Source organism: Sparus aurata, chromosome 13 (assembly GCF_900880675.1).
Source record: "Sparus aurata chromosome 13, fSpaAur1.1, whole genome shotgun sequence".
Classification (NCBI taxonomy): domain Eukaryota; kingdom Metazoa; phylum Chordata; class Actinopteri; order Spariformes; family Sparidae; genus Sparus; species Sparus aurata.
Genome location: NC_044199.1, coordinates 13,942,659 through 13,965,154, shown reverse-complemented (window position 1 = coordinate 13,965,154; position 22,496 = coordinate 13,942,659). Strand labels below are relative to the sequence as shown.

Here is a 22,496-nt window from a genome sequence, read left to right as displayed (position 1 = left end):
GTTGCTCACAACGGACGTAGACAAAAGAGATTAAAGTAGTGTCTGTACTTCCACTTTCAAAACGTTAACTTTCCCTCCGGACTCTTCATTGCTGCAGCTGACCTCTGCTAGTTTGTGTGTGCGAGGCTACTGTGTGCGTGTGTGGTTTGTGTGTAAACTGAACACTGCCTCTGATTGGCTTACGAACTCTCACTCTACCGTAGAGAGCCAATCACCATCACTTATGTGGTTGTCCCGCCCCTCCCTCCTCCCTCGCCAAGCTAAAAAAAATAATAAAATGAAACAGCTTTGCAGCTCCGTCTGACTCTGGCTGAGAGCCGAGTCGGATGACAACAGCTTCAATGAGCAGCATCAGTTTGTAACGCGCCACATTTAATAGTCGGTAATGGTAACGGCGTTGTAATGGTGGAAATAGTAATTAGTTAGATTACACGTTACTGAAAAAAGTAACGCCGTTAGTAACGCCATTTATTGTAACGCCGTTATTCCCAACACTGGTTATACCATTGATTAAATTTACACCAGAATGTCCCTTTAAGATGCAGGGATGTTTCACTGTTCAACAAGGCAATTTTGAGAGACAGCAGAGGAGACAACCGAGGAAGTCTGTGCTAGCAACAACAAATCTGAATGCCGGTGAAAGGTTTGGGCAGAAACAGAGCGGATCCACGCACGAGCAGGGTCCATTTGAGTGTGACGGCAGGGTTTTTGAACAAACGCATTACAAATCTGAACATGAAATCACTGAGTCATGCTCTCAAATTGAGAACACACTCTTGAATAAAGATCCTTAGTTCCACTAAGTGTTCAAGTGAGCAAGAATGCATAATACCAGGCTCCTTCAACCGGCTCAGTTAATGGTACAGTACAGCCTTGAATGAAATAACCTCTGATTAGTAGTGTCCCTTTATTCATCTATGTTTCAGCTTCTCAGCATCCGAGGGTTCATTCTAGTTTCAAGCCTGATTGCTTAATTGAATCATTCACTCCCTTTCAGTTTGGTCTCGCAGGAAGAGGCCTTACACTAGTCATTACTCTGTTGTCTGACTACCAAGAAAAACATCTATCAAGCCTCTCAATGCACTAAAAGCTCTATAAGATGAGCTGTTTGTTTTGACCAGTTTTGTATGCTTTGTTAAGTTCCTCAAATTCCCAGAAAAAACACTTCTAGCCGGATCAGTGTGCTTCATTAAAGCTGACCGATGATGATGGAGTGACTGTCCATAAAATGACCTGTGGCCTTGAATGTCTCATCCACCGAATCTTTGCGCCACACATCATGCATGTTATTCTCCTCACATTCGTGACCTTTCCAATAATATCCCTGTGTTTTCTCATTTCTATGCCAGTTGCCTCCGTCTGTGATGTCTCATTTTTCTTTCTTCCCTCCGGATCATTTTACGTTGCGCTCTCAGTTGAAGGTGTTACCAATCCCTCTTATTGCACTGTCTCAAAGTCCTTACTTCCTATACTCATGCCCTGGAGAGGTTTGCAGTCTGTCGAAGAACTGAAAGACTGACATAGATGAACACAGGTGCAGGAGTTTTTTTCAAGGGAACTATTAAAAGGACAGTAGTGTTTTTTCATTTTAGCTCCACCTGCAATTTTTGCCAAATCCTGCTTACACTTATCTGGGACATATGCCTTGAATTTACTTTGTATTCTCCTCAGATGGTAGTCATTCTTCCAACTTTAGCGTCTCCATCAGCTTTGTAGTTTTGGCGAAGGAATTCAAAGTCCGAATTTTACATTTACCTCTCGTAAATATTTATTTGTATCCATTACTTAATACACAAGCTGTGTGTCTTCGTACACGGGACGCTGCTGTACCAGCTGAGTTAATAGGCGCCCCTGTGTTGTCCATTTGTCAGTTTGTCTATTCAGTTTATTAAGTCATGAAAACAAAGAGAGGTTGTGTATTTAGTTTTGGCATTAAACATTTTTTTTTTTTAAATCCATCAATGAAGATCTTTATCTTCTGGTTAAAATTTCTTCCCTTAAATTGCATAGTGCACATAAACAAACAACATGGATGTCACACAGAGCTTTTAAACAACATGTTGCTGCTGCACCAGCCCTACCAGAATTAATAAATAATTTTTCTAACTAATCCAATCTAAAACAATGTATTTACACCATGTATAATGAAAAGCAATCAATAGAACGTTTATGAACATCAACCAAACTATTCCGTTCGTCCTTTATGTGCTTGAAGTCGGTAAGTCGTGTACCAGCATTTTCAAAATCTTGTTTTCTATCTTCAGTTGGTGCTAAAGAGGAGGTCATGATATCCTTATTTTATCTTTTAATTTATTTCAAACCATAACCTTTTTAGCTAGAGCGTTACATCAGATTATCGAGTCAAAAAAATATAAATGTATTTGTTTTTCTTTTTGTTTTTAGGTGATCATGAGCTGTTTCATCTTCTTTGATTGCTGCCAGTCTTATGTCTGCGTGTGTGTGTGTGTGGATGGGTGTTTACGGGGTGTATTTAAGTTTATTCTCATTCCCCATCTTCTATTTCCCGTCCTTGTGGTAACCTTGGTTACGGTGGACATTTTTATTGTTAACTTTAATGCCAGGAACTCTTTGAAAGCAATTTCTGAGAAAAGTAGCGATGGTTAAGACTCCATTGTCACTGTTCTTTGTGCATAGCTAATGCTACGGACCTTTCATCCAATCTCTCTCTCTTTATATCTGCTTTTGCATAGTATGATTTGTGTTTTTCTAATTGTTGCATATTACCTTTTCTTTTTAAGGTCACTGAGGAGCAACAAGATCCGAGCGCTGTCTGATTTTGTTTTCTCAGAGTACTCTGCCCTCCAGAGACTGTGAGTACTATCGTGGCGCTTTCACTTCTAGGTTTTATTTAACCTTTATTTAACCAGGAAAGAAGTCCCCCTGAGATTAAGAATCTCCTTTACAATAAAACACATAAAACGTTAGAATTAAACTGAAACAGATACTTTAGACAGAGCCATTCATCAACAGACAAAGCATCTACATCCAGATATTGTTTCTTCCAAGTCATTTAGAAAGATTTTACATGCTGTCAGTGAGATGAGCTCCTAATGATTCGGGGGAATTTTTGAAAATGATTCGAAGCAGATGGAGCAGCACACTTGAATGCTTCTTCTTCTTTTTTGTTTTCCAATTGCAGCACTGACTTTTGGGACAGCTAGTAGAAATAAATCCTGGGGGTGAAGGCGATGCCCGTCACTCTTTTTGAAGAATGTAGTCCAGTCGGTAGGATCGAAGCAGACCAAGAATAGCATTGTTGACTCGTCATTTCATTTTACTTCATCACCGTTAAACCACGGCCACGTCCTTAAAATCTGTTTGAGGAGAATTTGTGGAAGGTAGTTTAAGAAAGCAACAGTAAAGAAAACATGAATGTATGACTCAGCAGAGAGCAGAACCAGAGAAAGAGAAAGGGGGACATGTCTAATAAATAAATTAAATGATGAAGAGAAATGGATCACTTCACATTGATTAATGTTAGCAAAAGAGAATTACTCTAATGTAGCTTGACACCAACCACATAAATGTGTGCTATATTTCAACAGAAATGAGTTAATTTGGTGATTGGAACACTTTAAAGTTTACGGAGTAAAGAAAGATTAGATTAGAGTAGATTAGATAGGCTTTATTATTATTATTATTATTATTATTATTATTATTATTATTATTAACTTGTTACAACAGCTCAAGATGCAACAAGTACAGGGAAAAGAATCAGACAAATATGCACATAAAGTTAAATAAAAACTTTACTTTAAAGATCAAGATTAGAAAATGATAAATGGTAAATAAGGTCAAGATTGATGATAATCATTGTGCATTTATTTTATTCAAGGTAACATGGATCAATACTCTGTGGCCCTCTTTCCTAATCTTTTCAACCCTAAAGACACCGGCTTTTACCATGAAACTATCCTTTTGTCGACATTGATAATTTAAGTAACATGCGATTAAATCTCTTTGCCATTCAGAAAAGTGATGTGTGTGTTCCTGCATTCCTCTGCAGGCTGATCCAGACAAGCTGGTATCCTAATACTGATGAATTATACTTCATTACATTGACGAAATCACTACAAAACAGCTCCACTTAACAATATAAAGGGCTTTTCAAATGTTGCTCATGAAACATCACGATGTTGACTAATGAGGCAGCCAAGGGCACAGTCACAGTCTCTCTGGCGCCTTCGAGTTTAATTATTAACTGTTTATGCAATAGGCAAGGCATGTTTATTTATATCACACCATTCAGACACAGGGCAATTCAAAGAACTTGACAGAGACTTATGCACAAAGTGCACAAAGTGCACAAAATGACACGTGAAAACATGTTAAAATTGCCTTTAAAAGACAACAAATCAAAACCAAGCAAATACAAAGTTACAAATTAAAATAAGTTATTCATCTGATTATTTGAGAGCCACAGTTATAAGTAATGTTCACACTGAGATAATAGTTTAAAGATTCTATTCCATAAATGCACATGTGTATTGTGACGACAACTTTATTACCTCTTTATCATCTCTGGTGCCTTTGTGCCTCTGTGAGAAAGATGTAAAGCTTCACAGATCATCATGACAAGTATCAAGCACAGGAAAAGGTGCAACTAGACTCTTATCAACTACTTATATTTTGATTACAGTTAAAACCTCTTGGTTTTGACGTTGTCTGACATTATTCTGTACACAGATTCAGACCTCAAATATCTTGTCCCCATTGAGTTTAAACTACACATTTTATATCCTGTTGCACAACTTTTCCAGGCCAAAACCACAGACTCTGACTAAATTCTGGAGAGAATATTATTTATCCATAGTAAATCACACATTTAAAAATACTTAAATAATGCACAGTTATGGACATACAGTGAATTTATGACAAGTGACAGATGATATTTTTGTGATTATCAAGCTTTTGGTGCATTAAACCATGATCACAGCCTCTTCATCACTTTTATAGCCCCGGCTAAATGTTCCCAGATAACATGTACAGTAGCAGCTTTACACTCATTATGCAGAGTGTTAAACTAGATTAGCTGGTTGATATCATATAACATACTGTGTCTGTTGTCTCTGATGAATTAGACTAGAAATGGTCTCATTTGTGTCATTTACTGGTTGACTTAGTTAAGAGGCTCATATGGTAAAACCATAAATGGATCAAATAATTGGCGCTCCAGTCCAGCACCTCTGTTTTTTAGTGCTTTGTCCATGTGCTCTTGCAAAATATGCAGTGAAATAGAAAATTAAAAAAGGGCTTTCGTTAAGTGAGTTTGAGTGCAGAAGCTACGATAATAGTTAATAGCGTCTAATTGATTGGGAGGAGACGGATGCACGAACATTTCCACTGCCTTGAATGTTAACTAAATAAACAATAAATCAGAGGTCAGTATTTCTATCTTTTAATTAGTGTGTGTCATAATTAGCGTCTGAGCAGCTGAATGTCCCCTGTAGATATGTGTGAAAGGGGAAAGAAATTGTGCAGTGGATGATAATGATGATAGTTCTCTACTCACCCTAAGTTTCACATAAATTATTATTTTTTTCCCCAGGTTTCTACAGAACAACAGCCTCCAGTTCATATCCAAACAAGCCTTCAGCGGCATGCACAGTTTAAAGAGGTTGTAAGTACCCCATTCACTTCTTTAATTATGTTTTATTTTCTTGGCTCAGAAAATAATACAATTTTTACCGTCACATGTATCTCATGTCTAGCTTCGGTCAGACAATACAGCTCCTGAGGAAGTTTACAGGTTTAAGCCACAGTGAGAGAAATCCAGATGCAGGACTAGCACTTTTTTCATTACTGATTAATGAATTAGTTTATGAAATATATAAAAAAAAAAATTGAAAATATCTCACTGTGATAAATGGCTGTGACAGCTAATGCCAGAAAATGCTAAGTAGTTTGTTTACTCGCTATTATTGCTTGAAATATGACTGATACGATTAAAGGTGCAATGTGTAAGATTTTTAGTTTTAAGAGATTGACTAGACTTAGACTTTCTTTATTGTCATTCAAATTTCACCTTACAGTGCAATGAGAGCGAAATGTCGTTCCAAAATAATAATGTTGACTAAGATAATCAACAGAATTTGAATAAAGAGGAGTTTTGTCCTTATGTCAAGGTGTGTGGCGTTGCAGAGATATCTACAGAAATTGGCAAGCTAAGCATCTCGCCCTGGCCTGGGACACCTTCTCATAAAACCACTCCAAGCTCCCAGTCTGGACCACCAGCTGCACGGCTAAAATAGCTAACCAGTTAACTGCAGCTACAGTAAGCAGGAGTCAGCTGTTAATGATGAAATACTGCCCCCTATTTGTCAGAATAAGGATTACAGGAGGTGGCCGATTCTTACATACTGCACCTTTAATCAATTATCAAAATAGTTTGTGCACTTAACAGATCTTTGGGAGTTGGAAAAACTACACTAGAGGATGCATTTTTTTATATATCAACCCCTCTTTTTTTCTCGCAGGTTTCTTAGTGAGAACTTGATATCCTCCCTCAGTCCCGGTGTGTTCAGGGATCTCTATCGGTTAGAGTGGCTGTGAGTAACACAGTAACATGCACCTACAGGAAGTCATTGAAACACACAAAAGCTTAAACAGAAACGCACATTGGCAGTCAGTCATGCTCTTTTTTTCTCTGGTTTCAGTTCAAAAGTGGGAATCTGGCATTTCCTTCTAGATTTTGTTTGTGGTTCAGAGTCCCTCCGTTAACAAATCATCTTATTGTGATTAAAATGTTCTGGGCAAGGTGGAGAGCTGGAGCTGCAGTTTTATGACTTGAGTCTTATTTTCAATGTGACATTGAATTTGAGTCAATTATCCAATAAAGAAAAGTGATTTGTGCTCATCTCATGATGTCAAGAGCTTTAAGGGATTATGTTGTTATTGGTGCAAAGATTCAAGCTGTGTCCATTGTTTTAGGCCTGTTGCAGGATGTAGAAGATCAAGTCTTTCAACAGTGATAATTTGACACTACGAGTGTCCTTGATTCAACCAGCTGCCAAACAGTGGAACTATGATACAGTACAGATTTGTACGATTTTGAGGTTCATCTTGTGATATTTGGCACCCAGGCAGAGAAAAAGTAATCACAGAAAAAAAAGCATTTTTCAGCGCGTTAATAAGAAGGACCTTTGACACCCTAGATCAAGGAAGACACATTTTATGAAAGATCCCTATCCCCTTTATCGTGGAGAGTTAAATGAGAACATAGATATCAATGTAAAATGTCGATTGTGCGCTAAATGTGAAGCTACAACCAGCAGCTTATTCACTTTCTTCGTCCATCCTCTTGGCCGTGATTCGCTGTTAACTGTAGACACCCATTGATGGAGGCTGATAATACGCAGTATTCTAGCTGTGACACTAATGGCAGGTTAGTATGATATATTCCTCACCATTTGAAACATTACAGTCATGTTATGTAACCTGCTAACATATACTGAAATAGCTGCAGGTTGTGTTCAGAGTGCAGAGAGAAATTAAAACTGCTTTTTATCTTACTGGTGTGCTTCAGCCTCTTTTGTCAAAATGAGTGTCACAGAAATAAACACATAAAAATTAACCTTACTTTCCACTTGAAAAAAACTGTCCACTTGGTTTCACAAACACTGAAATTTTTTTTTATCACAATTTCTTTCTTTTTTTTGCACTCGGTCGACTTAACTTAAAAAGTAAAAGATGGCACTACAGTAAACAAAATTTCTCTCATTCCCCTCAGGGCTTCTATACAAATGAGTGTACATTTGTCTAATATAAAGGTGCTGGTTTGTAGTAGTCTTTTTGTTGTTGTTTTTGTTGTTGTTGTTGTTTAGTGCCAATGTGGCCGTTTCCCACCTATTGCAGTATTTATGCTGAGCTAATAGTTTTCAGATCGCTGTACTGTTCATACTACACAACTCTCTGCCTTGTAATCATGTGGTTTGCTAACCGCATGACTGATCAGTGACAGGGAGTCACACACTACAGGACATGTGAAACGTGAAACAGGACTGGTGGCTTCAAAGCGGCAGAGGAAGAAAGAATGTAACTCAGCCAGTTATGCTGCTACGGCAGGCGTTGGTGGGTCATTGGTGATTGTAGCACACAGGAGTAGGTGCTGATTTGTTTCTGATTTGTTTTTGGGGTTTTTTTTTGGCAAAAAAGCCATCTGCAAGTGTAAAATCAGGGGTAAAATCCTTTAGTGTGATCTGAAGCTAATTACCAGGTGGCTATAGCTTCATATGTATATTTGTTTGTACAAGATGAGGGTGGTGCTTTAATTCCCCAAATAAAACTATCTTTTGATAATTATTCTTCAAAAATACATGAATAAAGTTTGGTAACATGATTGCATAAATGAAGTGGTTTGTTTTTTTTGTGCTAGGATGTTGGATCATAATCCGCTGAGCATCTTGTCCCAGGATACTTTCATTGGGCTCCAGTCTCTCATCTACCTGTAAGTTGCATCTTTTGTCTTCTGTTTGGGTGTTGACTGATTTCTAATATCAAACTGATTCCAGCAGTCCTCTGAGATATGAAAAAGATTCAAATTTAGTCATGCATATGTCTGTGTGTGATCTAAAAAATGTGTTAACTAAGGTGTTTAAGTTTTATACAACTAACACCTTCTCTTTGAGGGGAAAAATGCTACCCCAAATATTCTCAGTATAGGAAAATAAAAATTTTAATCACACCACAAAGATACATATATATACGTTTTTAGATATAATGTAGGTTAACTTACAAAGGTGCATTAATAAGATAACATTTTTAATTATCTGTGTATTGTTTGAGTTTCAAGCATGTTGAAGCCTCAAACATCAATTTTCCTCCAAACTGCTTTAATACCTTTCTGCTGTCCTTAGTTGTACTGTTTTTTGCTAAATTTCTGCTTTGTTGCTCCTCTCATCTACCTGAGATTTTGCCACCAGGAATATCAAAGCTTGTTCTTTGCCTGAAAATCTGTGGGAGCACAGATTTGCTGGCTATAATGTAACTGCTCAGTAACAAGGAGTGTATTTACATTGTGTTTAGGATAATGATTTCACTGTACCAGGTAAATCCACCCAGGATTTTGGATGGAACACGATGGAAAGGATGGATGTATCGAGGGGCTTGGGTTCCAACGAAATAAAAATAAAAAATAGACAAAAAAAATCCTGCAGACGTCTGACAGGCAAGCGACACTCTTGCATTAATGAGAACAGCCATGATGCAGGTCGCCTAGGTTGAATCAGGACTGTCGATGTGTGTCACTCACCCGGGTCGTAGAACGCATGCACACAATCTCCCTCAACTCGAAACAGCAAGGGCAGCAAAGAAATCTTAAATAGGGCCATAAACACACCAGAGTTTCTGGCTGGCAGTGTATTGGGACAGGGTCTGCGGCGTGTCAAGTGACAGAATCAGAATTGTAATCAATCTGACCTTTTTGAATAAAACGTATGACAGCATTTTAGCCAAAGATAATGATTAGATTATAAAATCTATCATTATCACTATCCTCAAAACAACTCGTAGCTCCTTTTGTTTTCAGCCCTACAAGCTGTTTCACTTCATCATTTCTGCTCTGTTTTAATGGGAGCTCCTGCTGCGTGGAGTTTGAATCTCTGTTTTTCGTTTTCTCGTCAGATCCATGGTGGATGCATCGCTGCAGCAGCTTCCTCACCCCAGCTTCTGTCAACACATGCCTGCCTTGGACTGGCTGTGAGTCTGCTCCAACAGTGTACTTGTGTGTGTAGCACAGGTGTGTGATAAAGGAGATACTGTGCTCCAGACAGACAGATGTGTGTGCTCATATATGTAAACAAATGAGGCCGGGAAATAGAGGTGACAGGGGTTACGTAGCCTGACAATACGAGGAATGAATGAGTGTTCCTCGCGACTACATTAGAAGTGAGCTTTCCTCAGTCGATCGCACAGTGGTCGGTCAGCTTGACCATCTACTTCTGTTTAATGAGCACAGACTGGAGCCTTTATGTCAGTTGTTCAGCACTTGTACACACTCCGCTTTAACTTCCAGAACTAAAACAATGTCTGTCACTGTTTTTTTTTTCATATCAAATTAGCTTTTTCAGATGTGAACTAGAATCTTTGTGAGCGATTGGCTTTATTTATTTACTATGTATGAAAGTTCCCACATGCTAGATTTTCATTTTCACATATGAATTATGTACATTCATATGTGACTGGCATCAAGGGCTTCACTTTGTGTTGAAAAGATAGATTGATAGATTGATAGATTGATAGATTGATAGATAGATTGACAGATTGATGAATTGATTTTTGTTTAACCCGAGCAAAAGTAGGACCAAAAGTAGTTACAAAGTAAATTTATGGTCACATGCTAGATTTACATTTTCACATATGAATTATTTACATTCATATGTGACTGGCATCAAGGGCTTCACTTTGTGTTGAAAAGATAGATTGATAGATTGATGAATTGATTTTTGTTTAACCCGAGCAAAAGTAGGACCAAAAGTAGTTACAAGGTAAATTTATGGTCATCTTCTAAAACTCAAGACTTTAAAAGAGGTTTGAGTTCTTCCTGCTACATTTGTTGATGATGAATGGAGGAGTGAGAAAGTGAGTAAACAACATCCAGTGATGGAGCTGTTGGTCCTTCAGACTTGTTAATCCAACACGTCCTGTTCCTCCTTTTACCATCCACTCATGAGTGACTTTGATGATATGGAAAAAAAGGCGGCATGGCTCGATTTAATTCCAGTGGAGGATAGGTCAATTTAAAGGGATATTCTGGCCTAAATTTAATCCATGGTCTAACACACCATGAAACAGAGGAATATCCCTTTAAGTAAATCAAATGGATTTACCCAGAACTAGTTGAAGTATATTTGCCTTAAACCCCCAAATTTCTTCTTCTTCCTTTTCTCTGCTCTCAGGGATCTTGAGGGAAACCAGATTCAAACTCTCAACTACTCTATCTTGAAGACCTGCAGCAAGCTTGAGGTTCTGTGAGTATCTCTCCTTTCACTCTGTCATCCTCAATAAAAGCCCCAATTCTTTTAACAGCAATCTATTCTTGCAGTTGACAAGAATCAGGGGCTTTTTTGAATTCCATTAAGGGAGCTTTTGAAATTTCCCAGAAGATAACCTACAAATGAGACACATATGTTGGCTAGGGCAACGCACATGATTGGATTTTTGCTTGTAGATATCTTACGCCAATTATTTATCCTGTAATTATGTTATGACGTCAATGATGTCACGTTGTCTTGATGAGCAAATCCACAGAACTGTTTCTTCAAGCCAAAGGGTTAATGTCTCATTTATATTCAGCTTTATGCAATACAATCTGTTTTTACTACTCTGTATGCTTGCACGAGAATTAAAGTTCAAAATTTGCCATAGAATCAACTTTATCACAATGATTTGTATTTTAATTCAAATTAGAGTTCACATGGCGTGTTGAATTGTGGACTGTGACTCTAAACAGATAAATCCATTGCATCTGTAGGAGCACTAATCAAACCAATTTAATTACAATTTCATCCTCAGAAAATAGAATTTGTTGTCTATGGAGCTCTATTGTTGTTTCATGTCTAACGAGGCAAAACCAAGACATTTTCAGGACTTTCTCACTTTCCGTGAACTGTCATCGTCAACTGTGTCATCATGTCGAGTTATAAAGCAATATTTAATAGAAATTAACTGAGATTAGAGAGTGAATTAAAATGTCACTCCCAGGGGTGCCAATTAGCTCAGGTAGAGTGGTCCCAGGTTCAACTTTCCGCCTGGCGCCCGAAAAAAGCGCCCATCAGTGTGTTGTTCTCCATCACATGGCAAGAAGTGGGTCGAACAGGGACACAAATGGCTGCGTCTCCTCCATATGTGATGATGGACGCAGAAGTTACAACGAGGTAGTGTTCTTCAGTTAGGTAATCACATTACGGTTACTAATCAAAACAATTACGTTGTAACTCGAGTTATATCAATTATCTTCATATTAAAAGGTTAGGGGCAAAAATGCATCAAACCTCATCGGACCTCTCCTGATATAAAAAAATTCAGTGTCGCAGTCGAGGGCAGCGGTACATGGGCTGACTCAGAGAGGGAACCATCACATCCACTGCCTTTGGAATGACCATGTTAAATACGTTGGACTATGGGTGGGTGTTTCTGTTTGTACTTCATGTAGTTTTGCATTGGTCTTTAGTATTGTAGATACGTGGCAGCCTGTTTTTGTCAGTTTTTTTGCATGCCTTTGAATTATTTCTGACTATAGCTTCTTATCATTAAAGCCCGCTTTTTGTTTTTCTGTTTGCTTGCCTCTGGTTGTCTCTTTGTTTGGGTCCCTTTTGGATACCCACAGCACTTTTTCTATTTTTTTACATATCGATTTAATTTTATTATGAGGCCATTACTCCCCACAACATTTCCTGGGGAGTCCTTTTGAGGCTGGCTTTCACCCACTCTATTGGCTTTGTTATTAAAGAGCATAGACAAAAGATCCTCCTTACTAAGACAGGGCTGATTTGTGGGCAGACGATGCTGCAGAGCAACGTAAAAGTAATGGAACAAGATCCTCATCTTGTCCTTTTTTTTCTTTTTCCTTACAGCAAGCAGAGAAATGTTTTTTCTAAACTAGATGTAACCTTACTCTTGAAAAGTTTTCTAAATACATATTCTGTTTACCCCTCAAATACACACACACACTGCCACTACTTTCATTGTGTTTTCCTGCCACACTACACTACATTACACTTTTTCTGTCTATTATCTGTTTTTCATTACTAAAACTAATGTCTCTATATATTGGAGACATGTCTGAACATTTGTGACATTTCAAACTCATTCCAGTCGCCTCTCTGCTGCATTGATTGTTAAATAAGTGAAGCGTGTATCTAGCATGTATCTAGCCTCACCCTCCTGTGTCTAGATGTCATCATCAATATGGTCAGATTGTCCCTGTAAGATGAAGTAAAAGAAGTTTTTGTCCCACAGCATCTGTTAAGATGTTGTGCATTTAACTGGCTTCTACCCCCGTGTCGCTCTGTAGCAGGGCGGCATCTGAGTGTGAATAAATGAACGCGTGGGCCGCAGGAAGCTAAAAAAGTTGCTTCGCGGTTCTTTCAGGTCGACCCTTTCAGGTCTAGTTGAGTTGAGGAGTCATATGTTCAGATGACTAGAACAAAGAAAATTGCCTCTGGACCCAGGAGGGGTCCAACACGGAAGCAACACCTTGCACAATTTGTCTGACAGCAGCTCTGTCCTGTTCAGGTTACTGATGGACAACAGGATCAGAAGAGTTCCAGAAAACACCTTCCAGTCTCTGTGGAAACTGGCTGAACTGTGAGTTTGTTTGTGTCTTTTTCATTCTGTTCATGTAACCGCTTCACTTTCTATTAGACAGTAATGAGGAGTTGTGAGTGGGTAATCAATCACTGGGTTTCAGTGGAGACTGTGGAGAGTCTTATGATGCTTTGATGTTGACGGGGTTTCTTCAGGCTGGTGGAAAATTTAAATTTCACCACCTGACTCAAATTTAATTCATTTCATATCAGCAGATTCTTGTCAGCTACACAGACTTTACTTTTAAAAGACCCAATCATGATCTTATTAAACAATAAAATATGGTTTCAGCTGATTTAACAATGAGGGCAGCAGCTTATTGTCTCTAAGTGGCTGGTAAGGATTAAAACAATTCCCACATATTTTGTGAAATCTAATGTACTATTAAAACATGCCCACATTGCGATTGAGTGCTGGGTCATATAAATTATAGTTCAATATTTGATTAAATTCACCAGCTGCATGAATTTGATGTTGATCTTTTATTAGATGATCTATTGGCTAGTTAGTGAAGAGCCAAGAGTAGCTAAGAGTTAAAGGGTATCATAATTGGTACTTTTCAAGTCTGTTAGTGACTTACAATTATTGTGAATTAACCACAAGAGGTGAGTAATTACTTCACAGATCTGCAAAATGTTTGAACGCAATAAATGTTTGAGAGTAAAATGACACCATGAAACAAATTTGAATTTAATATAAGAATAATAAACAAGAAATGAATCAGAAAGCACGCAAGACTTCACATGAAACTGTTTTTTAGTTCATTTAAATCTCTGTATTAAAACTCTTTCTTGTGTTTATTCTAGGACCTAAGATGAATGTTACAGATACAGATCTGATGGAAAGATTAGTCTTCTTCTGCAGAGATTTATTCTTGATGTTTGTTTTGCAAAATCCCTGAAAAATAAATCCACTGTTTTAGAAATGATTTCCATTGGTCAGTGTGTTTTTTTTTTGTTTTTTTTTTTACTTAAAGGAGAAAAAATAATGTAGAACCAGAACGTTGCTCGATGTAAACAAGAAGTATCTGTGTCTTATCTATGCTTTCCATTTTTCACGTTTGGTAATGAACGAATGTAAGTGAATCTGCACATTTCTCATTTTGCTGCTCTCTCTTCTTTTTCTGTCTCGCTTTCTCTCTTTCATCATGTTCAGGAATCTGTCCAACAACAGGATAAGAGAGCTGCCAAAAAACACCTTTAAGAATCTCTCAAAGTCCCTCCTTAAACTGTGAGTAGCTGCGTTTGGCTGTGTGCTTCCTTAAGTTAGAGAGGAGAGGATTAGGGTGAAATGGAGTAGAGGAAGTAAAAAAAAACACCCTTGGGTTCTCCAGTTAAATCATTGGATTCAGAGACTTTATCTGTTAATTAACTCTAAATATCAAAAGTTGGCGAAGGTATAGTTACATAGCCACAACTTTATCCGATATTGAGTCCGAACATAGTTTAATTTCCCTGGTAGATTTATAATTTATCCTGTTTAAACAAAGAATGTCTTAGACCTGTTTCCCTGTTTTAGAATGACAAAGAACATCTGTCTCTTGTTACAGAAATATTTCCTACAATCCCCTTCTCCACATCTACCCCAGCCACTTCAACCACCTGATACATCTTCAGTCTCTGTGAGTACACAGGCACAGACACACGCACACGCTCGAAGAAGCTGTGTGGTGGTTGAATATGCTCTGCTCCCTCCAGGGCTCTGGAGGGGATTGAGATCCCAGACATTCAGACCAAGATGTTCCTGCCGATGAAGAACCTCTCCCACATGTATGTGCAGAAGTATCACAAACCTCACACACTTCGCTGTCACTGAACAGCCAAACATAATGTTCCCTTTGTCACTCTGTATTTTTATCCATCTTCCTTTCCTATATCAGCTACTTTAAGACATTCCAGTACTGCTCCTATGCACCCCACGTGAGGTCCTGTAAGCCCAACACAGACGGCATCTCGTCCTTCGAGGACCTGCTGGCCAACATGGTGCTGCGGGTGTCCGTCTGGGTCATGGCCTTCATTACCTGCTTCGGTAACCTCTTAGTGATTGGAATGAGGTCACTGATACGAGCCGAGAACAACCTGCATGCTGCATGCATCAAAGTCCTCTGCTGTGAGTAACCACACACTACGTTCCCCGTAAACAAAACAAAAGTTGTTGTAAGATGTTATGCAGATATAGATATAAATATTGATAAATGTACAATAACAGTGCTTAAAAGTATTACTGTGGTAACTGGCCCCTCATTTGCATAATGAAGTAGAAAAGTACATATAAATACAGGAATTAATGCGTCTTTTTTATTTTTCATTCATTCATTCATTCATTTATTTATTTATTTATTTATTTATTTATGATTTTGTCAGCTTCAGTCATCCAAACTTAAAAGATAGTGGGTGTGGTATTTAAGAAAAACTCTAACAAAAAACAAACAGATCTGAAGGAGTAATTCTTTAAATTGTTCGTGTGAGAGAGTAGCCTGGGTCCAGATCGCTGAATTGCTACTCACATCACTAATTACATCTCTCTATAAAAGCAAGGAATCTCTGTCTGTCTGTGTGTGTGTGTGTGTGTGTGTGTGTGTGTGTGTGTGTGTGCCTCAAATATCTCTGCAGATCTCTGCAACATGGCTGCTGCATGGTTTAAGGGTGTGCAATGTCAGATTTTTTTGGACTACAATGATACTGTTTTAATCAATTATTTCATAAATGATTTACAAATTCCGCTAGCATTGTCAACCATAGCCACGTGCGCACCAGAGCCAATCACTGCAGAGCCCACCCCCACGCCCCACCTCCTAAGTCAACAGACGCGCAGGTGCGTCCAAAACACGTGAACAATTTAAGATGACGTAGCAGCAAGATGCAGCCTCCGTGAGTCTTGGGCCTCGTCTACATGATCTTTTTTTCCTCCGTCTTTCTTGACATCGTTTCAAGAATATTTGCGTCCATACGGATCCACTGAAAACAATTCAAAACGCGGTAGTTCATATTCCAGGCCTATAAGGGCCGCTTGAAATTCACCAAAGACGAAGAAGAAGAGATGGAGCATGCGCATTAAGCTTGCGCTCTGTATACAAACAGACAGTAGACGGTGAATCCGAACACAACAAGAAGAAGACGAAAATGGCTCGTGCAAGGAAACCAGAATCGTTTGTGTGGACCGTTAATGAGGTCGAACTGCTGCTGAGACTCACACTCAACTACAAGGTGAGTAAGTTGCAAGAAAGGCTCAATATCTTCTGCGGCACGAACATGAACATGTAGTCCGCCATTGTTGTTGTTGTTGTTGTTGTTGTTGTTATGAGACGTCGCGGGGTTCAGAGGTCGAAGGCAAGAGGTCGAGGGGTGGGGCGATGGCATCATCGTTTTGGAAAGTATGTGGATTCACTGTCCACACGAGAACGGGAGGGCTGCGTTTTCAGATTTTCCACCCTGAGACCCGTTTTCAAAAAAGTAGGTTTTCAGGTGCTGCGTTTTCAGGATCCGTGTGTATGGTCGGCCAAAACGATGTAATAAATGTGCGTTTTCGTAAAAGAGCGTTTTTGTGTGGACGGCCTCTTGGTTTGAGTCCCGACGTATGTGTTGGTGCATCCTTCAAACTATATACCAGTTTTTAAATCGTGTTGATAGGCCAAGTAAAACCGGACTTGTGATAAATAATTTCCGCCACGCTTTTTCGCAAACATTGCCATCACGTTTGCTGCGCGTTTGATGCAGGCAAGTAGGAAGTGTTTGCAAGCAAAAAAACCTGTGCTACTCCTATTGGTGGAAAAAGGCACCACACCAACCAATCACGAAATTATATGGCAAAACACGTGATTTGGTTGCTGAGGAACAGGGGGAAGTTGTGGGAGGGATGGCGGCGAAAGAGTGACAGTGACATGATAGAGACAAAACGATAGCGAGTTTTGAGAGTTGAGAGATTTGTGACATTTAGCCTGGTTGGAGTGTATAGTTAGTGTGTTATGTAGTGTTTGTTGTAGTGTGCTTAGTGTGCAGTGGAGTCGTTCTTTTGTTTAATGAGTCAAAACAATGAGGAGACTGCTGAATGTGGAGCAGGCAGTGCAGCTCTTCATTGAGCTGGAAGGGGCTGAGGGAGGACTGAGGCATTGACTGCATTTAAATGTAAATAGTTACGTATGACTTTGTAAATTTCAAACACTTATGCACAAATTTAGCAAACAACAATTTAGATTTGCATTGTAACTAAAAAACAATAAACATGGCTAAACATATTTGTGGTTTTCACAGTAAAAAATCTAACTTTTTCCTACTCGGGTTAAATTTTTTTTGTGATTTTAGGTCCATTGTGTTAATACTAGGGCTGTCAAAGTTAACGCGTTAATAACGCGTTAACGCAACATCCTCTTAATGCTGTTAATTTTTTTAACACGCGATTAATGCTCGGTATTTAAAAAAAAAAGAAACGCGCATTGTTTGATTTACGGCCGTCGATGGCATCTGTAGTCTTGATCCAGAGGGTGGCAGAAGAGTAAGAAAGGGAATCAGAAGAAGAAGCAGGGTTGGCGTTCGGGAAAAACACGGTGGACTGAAAAGCAAAAGTGAAAGGAAATGGAGAAAGGACTTATGAACGGCAAAATCACTTTCAAAACACTGCCAGATGGTTCGGTCGATAGGACAAAAGTTATCTGCACGTACTGTCGACACGAAATGAGTTACCATTGAAGTACGTTGAGTCCCAAATATCATTTGCAAGCCAAACACATGGCAGATGCAGAAAGCCCACCCCCCCTCGCGAAAAGCTGACATCACCATGTTTTGATCCCATTTAGGGTAAGGGGATATTTGAGCTTTTCATTATCCTGCTTGATTTTAAGTGTTGAATAAACATTTTCATAAAGCAAGCATATTTGCCCTTTCTTATGTTGTTAAAAGTATTAAGAACATGAAAAAAATACATTAAGGTACATTTAGAACAGAAAAAAAAGTGCCAAAAATTTAGATTAATTTGCGATTACTCGCGAGTTAACTATGGACAAAATGCCATTAAAAAAATTAATTGTTTTTTGGAAATAAATGTCTAACCTCTTTACCCATGTGGTTCTTACATTCACAGACTCCATGAGATGATGCCTTCCTCCTAAATACTTGGTCACATTATCAATGTTTTTTACCGTTTCCAAGCAACAAGGGGTGGCTCAACTTACCCTTTGGCTCAACTTACCCCAGTCTCCCTACAATCCCCCCTTTTTCCAGTTTTTCTGTGGCAGAGAGAAAACTCAACCCAAAACAACATCATTTTATTCAATCCTGTTGTTTTCAGATTAAGCATGCTTAATGCAAAATAGAGAGTATTGAGAGTAAAATAGAATGATATGCAGGACTAACATTTAGCTGTCAGTTTATGAACTAATACAGTCTTTGAATAACAGCAGTTCAATAAAGCCTGCTTTCAAGAAAGTCTTAAATCAATAAACCATTGGAGAGGCGTTTATTTAACTGTACAGACCTTTTGAAAGCTATTCCTGTTGCTACCTGCATCACATTATTCTTAGATTTGTTAGTTTTTTTTTAAAAGGTTTTTTCTGGCATAGACACCTTTATTAAGCAGTAGACAGATAGGAAATACGGGAGAGAGAGGGGGATGTGACATGCAGCAAAGGACTTCCGGCCGGAATCGAACCAGAGTCAGCTGCATGTGTGGCATGCGCTCTAATCACTCGACCACCTGCGCGCCTCTTAGATTTGTTTTTATTATCTAAGTCTTCCCTCACCGACAAGGGTGGATGTAACATTGTTAACAACAGCTGGGGGTTATTGTACAGCAACAGCTGTTGTGTATTACCGCATAAGATTTAGGTATAGGCTAAGATTTAAGTTAACTTAAGTTAACCAGCAAGAGAAAACACTTTGTTTAGCTGAAAGAAGACACACCCCACACCTTGTTATAGGTGGCTATGGAATAGCAAAAAATGTTATCGTTCAGTTGCAATGGCAACAGGAATGAACACCAAAAACAGCGATGCCAGATTGTGTGAATGCCAGAAAGCCACACCCCGCAGATAAAGACTGAAGATTGTATCATACAAAATTCCTCAAACGACCTTTTGATAAATGAAAGTATCTCCAGGCTAGTTTTGTGCTTTGTATGCACAAGAAAGTGAGACACATTTCCGCTTCATCGTTACCTTGGGAAAGACTAATGATCGTGAAATATGCATTATGTAATATGTTTTTCAAAAAGCTGAATTTGTAATCAGCTTTTAACCAGATTAGAATATTAGCAAGGTCGATTTCAGAATCACCAGCAATAAAACGTCAAATTCCAAAAGTTAGACGTAGCACAGGAGGGTTTTCTCTGTGAATCAACAGCCGGAACTTCAGAAGAGAGAACACTGTGACAGGGATGGATGTTCCCTCAGCACTTCCCTCCCTCGTTGTGCACCAGTTGCTTCCTCCTTCTTTGTATTCACTCCTCTTTGTGATGTCACTGCGTTTCCTTCTTTTTAGCTCCCGTGTGTCAGCTTTTCTTCAAACTTTTGTCACTTGTATCCCCTGTCCTCTCTCTGTCTCACCCTCTCTGTCAGTTTCTCCCCTTCCCATCTTTTGTTGTTCATTCTCCAGGCTTTCGCTCCCTTCACTCTGCTTATTCAGGATTCATTCTGAACTGCGGCACATCCCGTAGGCATTTGCTGCAGGAGGGAAACAAAACAAAAAAAAGATGAAGCTCTAAAAAATGTCATTGATGCTGACTCGAGTCGTACGTTAACCCAGTGACTTCTCAGCCACCCACTTGGTCACACACCTGCACACAGCCTCGTCACAGGCAAGGGATTAGAAGTGATTTTCCGTGGTGTGCATTTTGATGAGAGATTTAGGGTCTGGCTGCAGTGAGTGCCAGAAGCTGCCAGATGGATCCTTTCTCTCTAAATGGACCCATTTCTTGTTGTTCAGGTGCAGACTGCCTCATGGGCGTGTACCTTTTCTTCGTCGGGGTGTTCGACGTTAAATTCCGTGGGCAGTACAATCGTCATGCCCTGCTTTGGATGGAGAGCGTGGAGTGTCGGACCATTGGCTTCCTGGCCATGCTGTCCTCAGAGGTAACTAAGATTAACATCCGTCTTGCACGAACCACACATGCACAGGTTCGAGCACATTCTCCTGAACAGCTGAAGGGAATGGGGAATTGTTCTGAGATTGCTTCCAGTATCTGACTCTTAGCTCTCTTAAGTAATGCACAGACAAGGAGGAGTGCAGCGGATTAATAGTACTGATAAGATTAGGAATCATTTTAGCCAAACTCAATGTCTGTCCGGAAGGAAGGAAATCAGTCTGAAAATGTATGGTTCACTCTGAAAAGCGGTCGGCAGTGGCGCGACCGTAAGTGGTTTATGAGTTAAATGAAATGCAGATGTTTCCCCTCAGGTGTCTGTTCTCCTCCTGACCTACCTGACTCTGGAGAAGTTCCTGGTCATTGTGTTCCCTTTCAGCAACCTGCGCCCAGGCAAACTTCAGACGGGAGTGAGCAAACCTACTTATTAATTTCACATGAATTTGATCTTCTCCTTTTATTTGTTTTGGATGTTTTATGTAAATAATCTCTAAAGAAACATCAGTGTTAGCTGCTCACTGCAACTGTCAGTTGTGTGTACAATAATCATACAACCTAATGTTGTGAAAACACTGGATTTGGTCTTCTGTAGTACTTCGGTGTACTTAGCATTCAATTGAATGTGTTTATATTGCGCTGAGAAGTGCCCTGATACGTTATCTCAGGGGCACTTTTCACATAGAGCAAGACAATACCATACCCATTATAACCTTATGTTTCACTGTGTGACCTTTACCTTCCTATGGAAACACATTACCAAGTGTTTTGTTGATCAGATCCTACTTCTACAAGGGAGAGTTAGAAAAGCTGTTTTATGTGAGCAGGTGCAGCATTTCAGCTCGGGTCACAGAGTGACCTGATTTGAATTTTCTGATACAAATCTTATTAAATGATGACTCTGTGTCAGCTGATTCACCTTGTGTGTGAAAACACCTGTTTAGGAATTCTTTATCAAGATTCTCATTAAAACAGCTGTTAGCTTTTGACACTTTTACCCTTCAGGGCAGAAAGAGAACTCCACCAGACAAAGCGTTGGTTCAAGCAGAACAGCTGTTTAGTTTATAGATTCGATCACTGCCTCATTTACAGCTGTGTGGGTTATCAGCTGACAAGAAATGTCCAATAATATTAAAGCTTTTCTCCCTTTTGTTTGCCGTCTGGCTCACATGTACAGCAATGTTTTTAAAAAGGGCTTTTAAAGCCAAATTGATCTCTGTGTGCATGAGCTTTCTTGCACTATTTCAGAAGTAACCTCCACCCATACACACACCTGAAAAAGCATATTATACGACTGGTCGCATACTCTGTGGTTTGTTGCTTACTTACGGAAAATACTACAAATGATTTCTTTTTTTCCTTTTTTTTTTCCTTTGGTTTAATTTTACAGGACAAACTTTCATTATGCAGGGAAACTGAGCTTGTCACAGAATCCTCCGGGATAATGCTGTTTTTATTAAAGCATTGTCAGCAGCTGTTTCTGTTCTCTCGTTTCTATCGAAAACGAATGGAAAAGTCGACAGTAATATCAGGAGCAGAGCATTTTTCTTCCAAATCTAACATTGTAACCATTTGCAATAAACATTCTCTAACAGAGAGTCTAGATTGAGGGCCTAACAAATAAAGACAATAGAAAATCCACTCTGTCAGTGCAAAAGATAATGCTCCAAGTTCACATTTGCCAATGATGCGATGTACACTGATACAACCTTATTAGAAGCTAACATGGGTGTCTGTGTCATCGTTTCCAAAAATCTCCATTTCTGCAGGTCCAGTCTTAGACACAGAGCACCGAATTTCTGAATAACTTGTTGTCTCTGCTACCAGGTGATCCTAACCTCTGTTTGGCTGCTGGGGTTCATTATTGCCGCTGTGCCCCTCATGAACGAGGATGTGTTTGGAAACTACTACGGACGTAATGGGGTCTGCTTTCCCCTTCACTCTGACAGGCAAGAAAAACCCACCGCCAAAGGATATTCCACAGGCATTTTTCTGGGTAAATTGATGAAAAAAACGAAAAAATGTGTGTGTGTTTTTTTTTTAAGGCCGGCTCATTCCGCAGTGAATACTGATTTTTATTTTTGTTTATCACCTGCGGGTAC

The 22,496-nt window shown here is 39.2% G+C and overlaps 1 protein-coding gene across 5 annotated transcripts in view; it reads left to right on the top strand.

Annotated features, from left to right (window-relative positions):
- The window catches only part of rxfp2a (relaxin family peptide receptor 2a), a 43,029-nt gene that overhangs the window by 15,336 nt on the left and 5,197 nt on the right, over window positions 1-22,496 (top strand). For 4 of the 5 annotated variants that reach the window (XM_030436932.1, XM_030436931.1, XM_030436935.1 and 1 more), the window contains 14 exons: window positions 2,760-2,831; window positions 5,570-5,641; window positions 6,498-6,569; window positions 8,396-8,467; window positions 9,643-9,717; window positions 10,917-10,988; window positions 13,255-13,326; window positions 14,482-14,556; window positions 14,876-14,947; window positions 15,024-15,095; window positions 15,206-15,435; window positions 20,241-20,386; window positions 20,712-20,807; window positions 22,222-22,390. In XM_030436932.1, the coding sequence (XP_030292792.1) occupies window positions 2,760-2,831; window positions 5,570-5,641; window positions 6,498-6,569; window positions 8,396-8,467; window positions 9,643-9,717; window positions 10,917-10,988; window positions 13,255-13,326; window positions 14,482-14,556; window positions 14,876-14,947; window positions 15,024-15,095; window positions 15,206-15,435; window positions 20,241-20,386; window positions 20,712-20,807; window positions 22,222-22,390 (1,367 nt within the window). The remainder of the gene's footprint in view (window positions 1-2,759; window positions 2,832-5,569; window positions 5,642-6,497; window positions 6,570-8,395; window positions 8,468-9,642; window positions 9,718-10,916; window positions 10,989-13,254; window positions 13,327-14,481; window positions 14,557-14,875; window positions 14,948-15,023; window positions 15,096-15,205; window positions 15,436-20,240; window positions 20,387-20,711; window positions 20,808-22,221; window positions 22,391-22,496) is intronic. The other variant, XM_030436933.1, reaches the window with a different exon arrangement.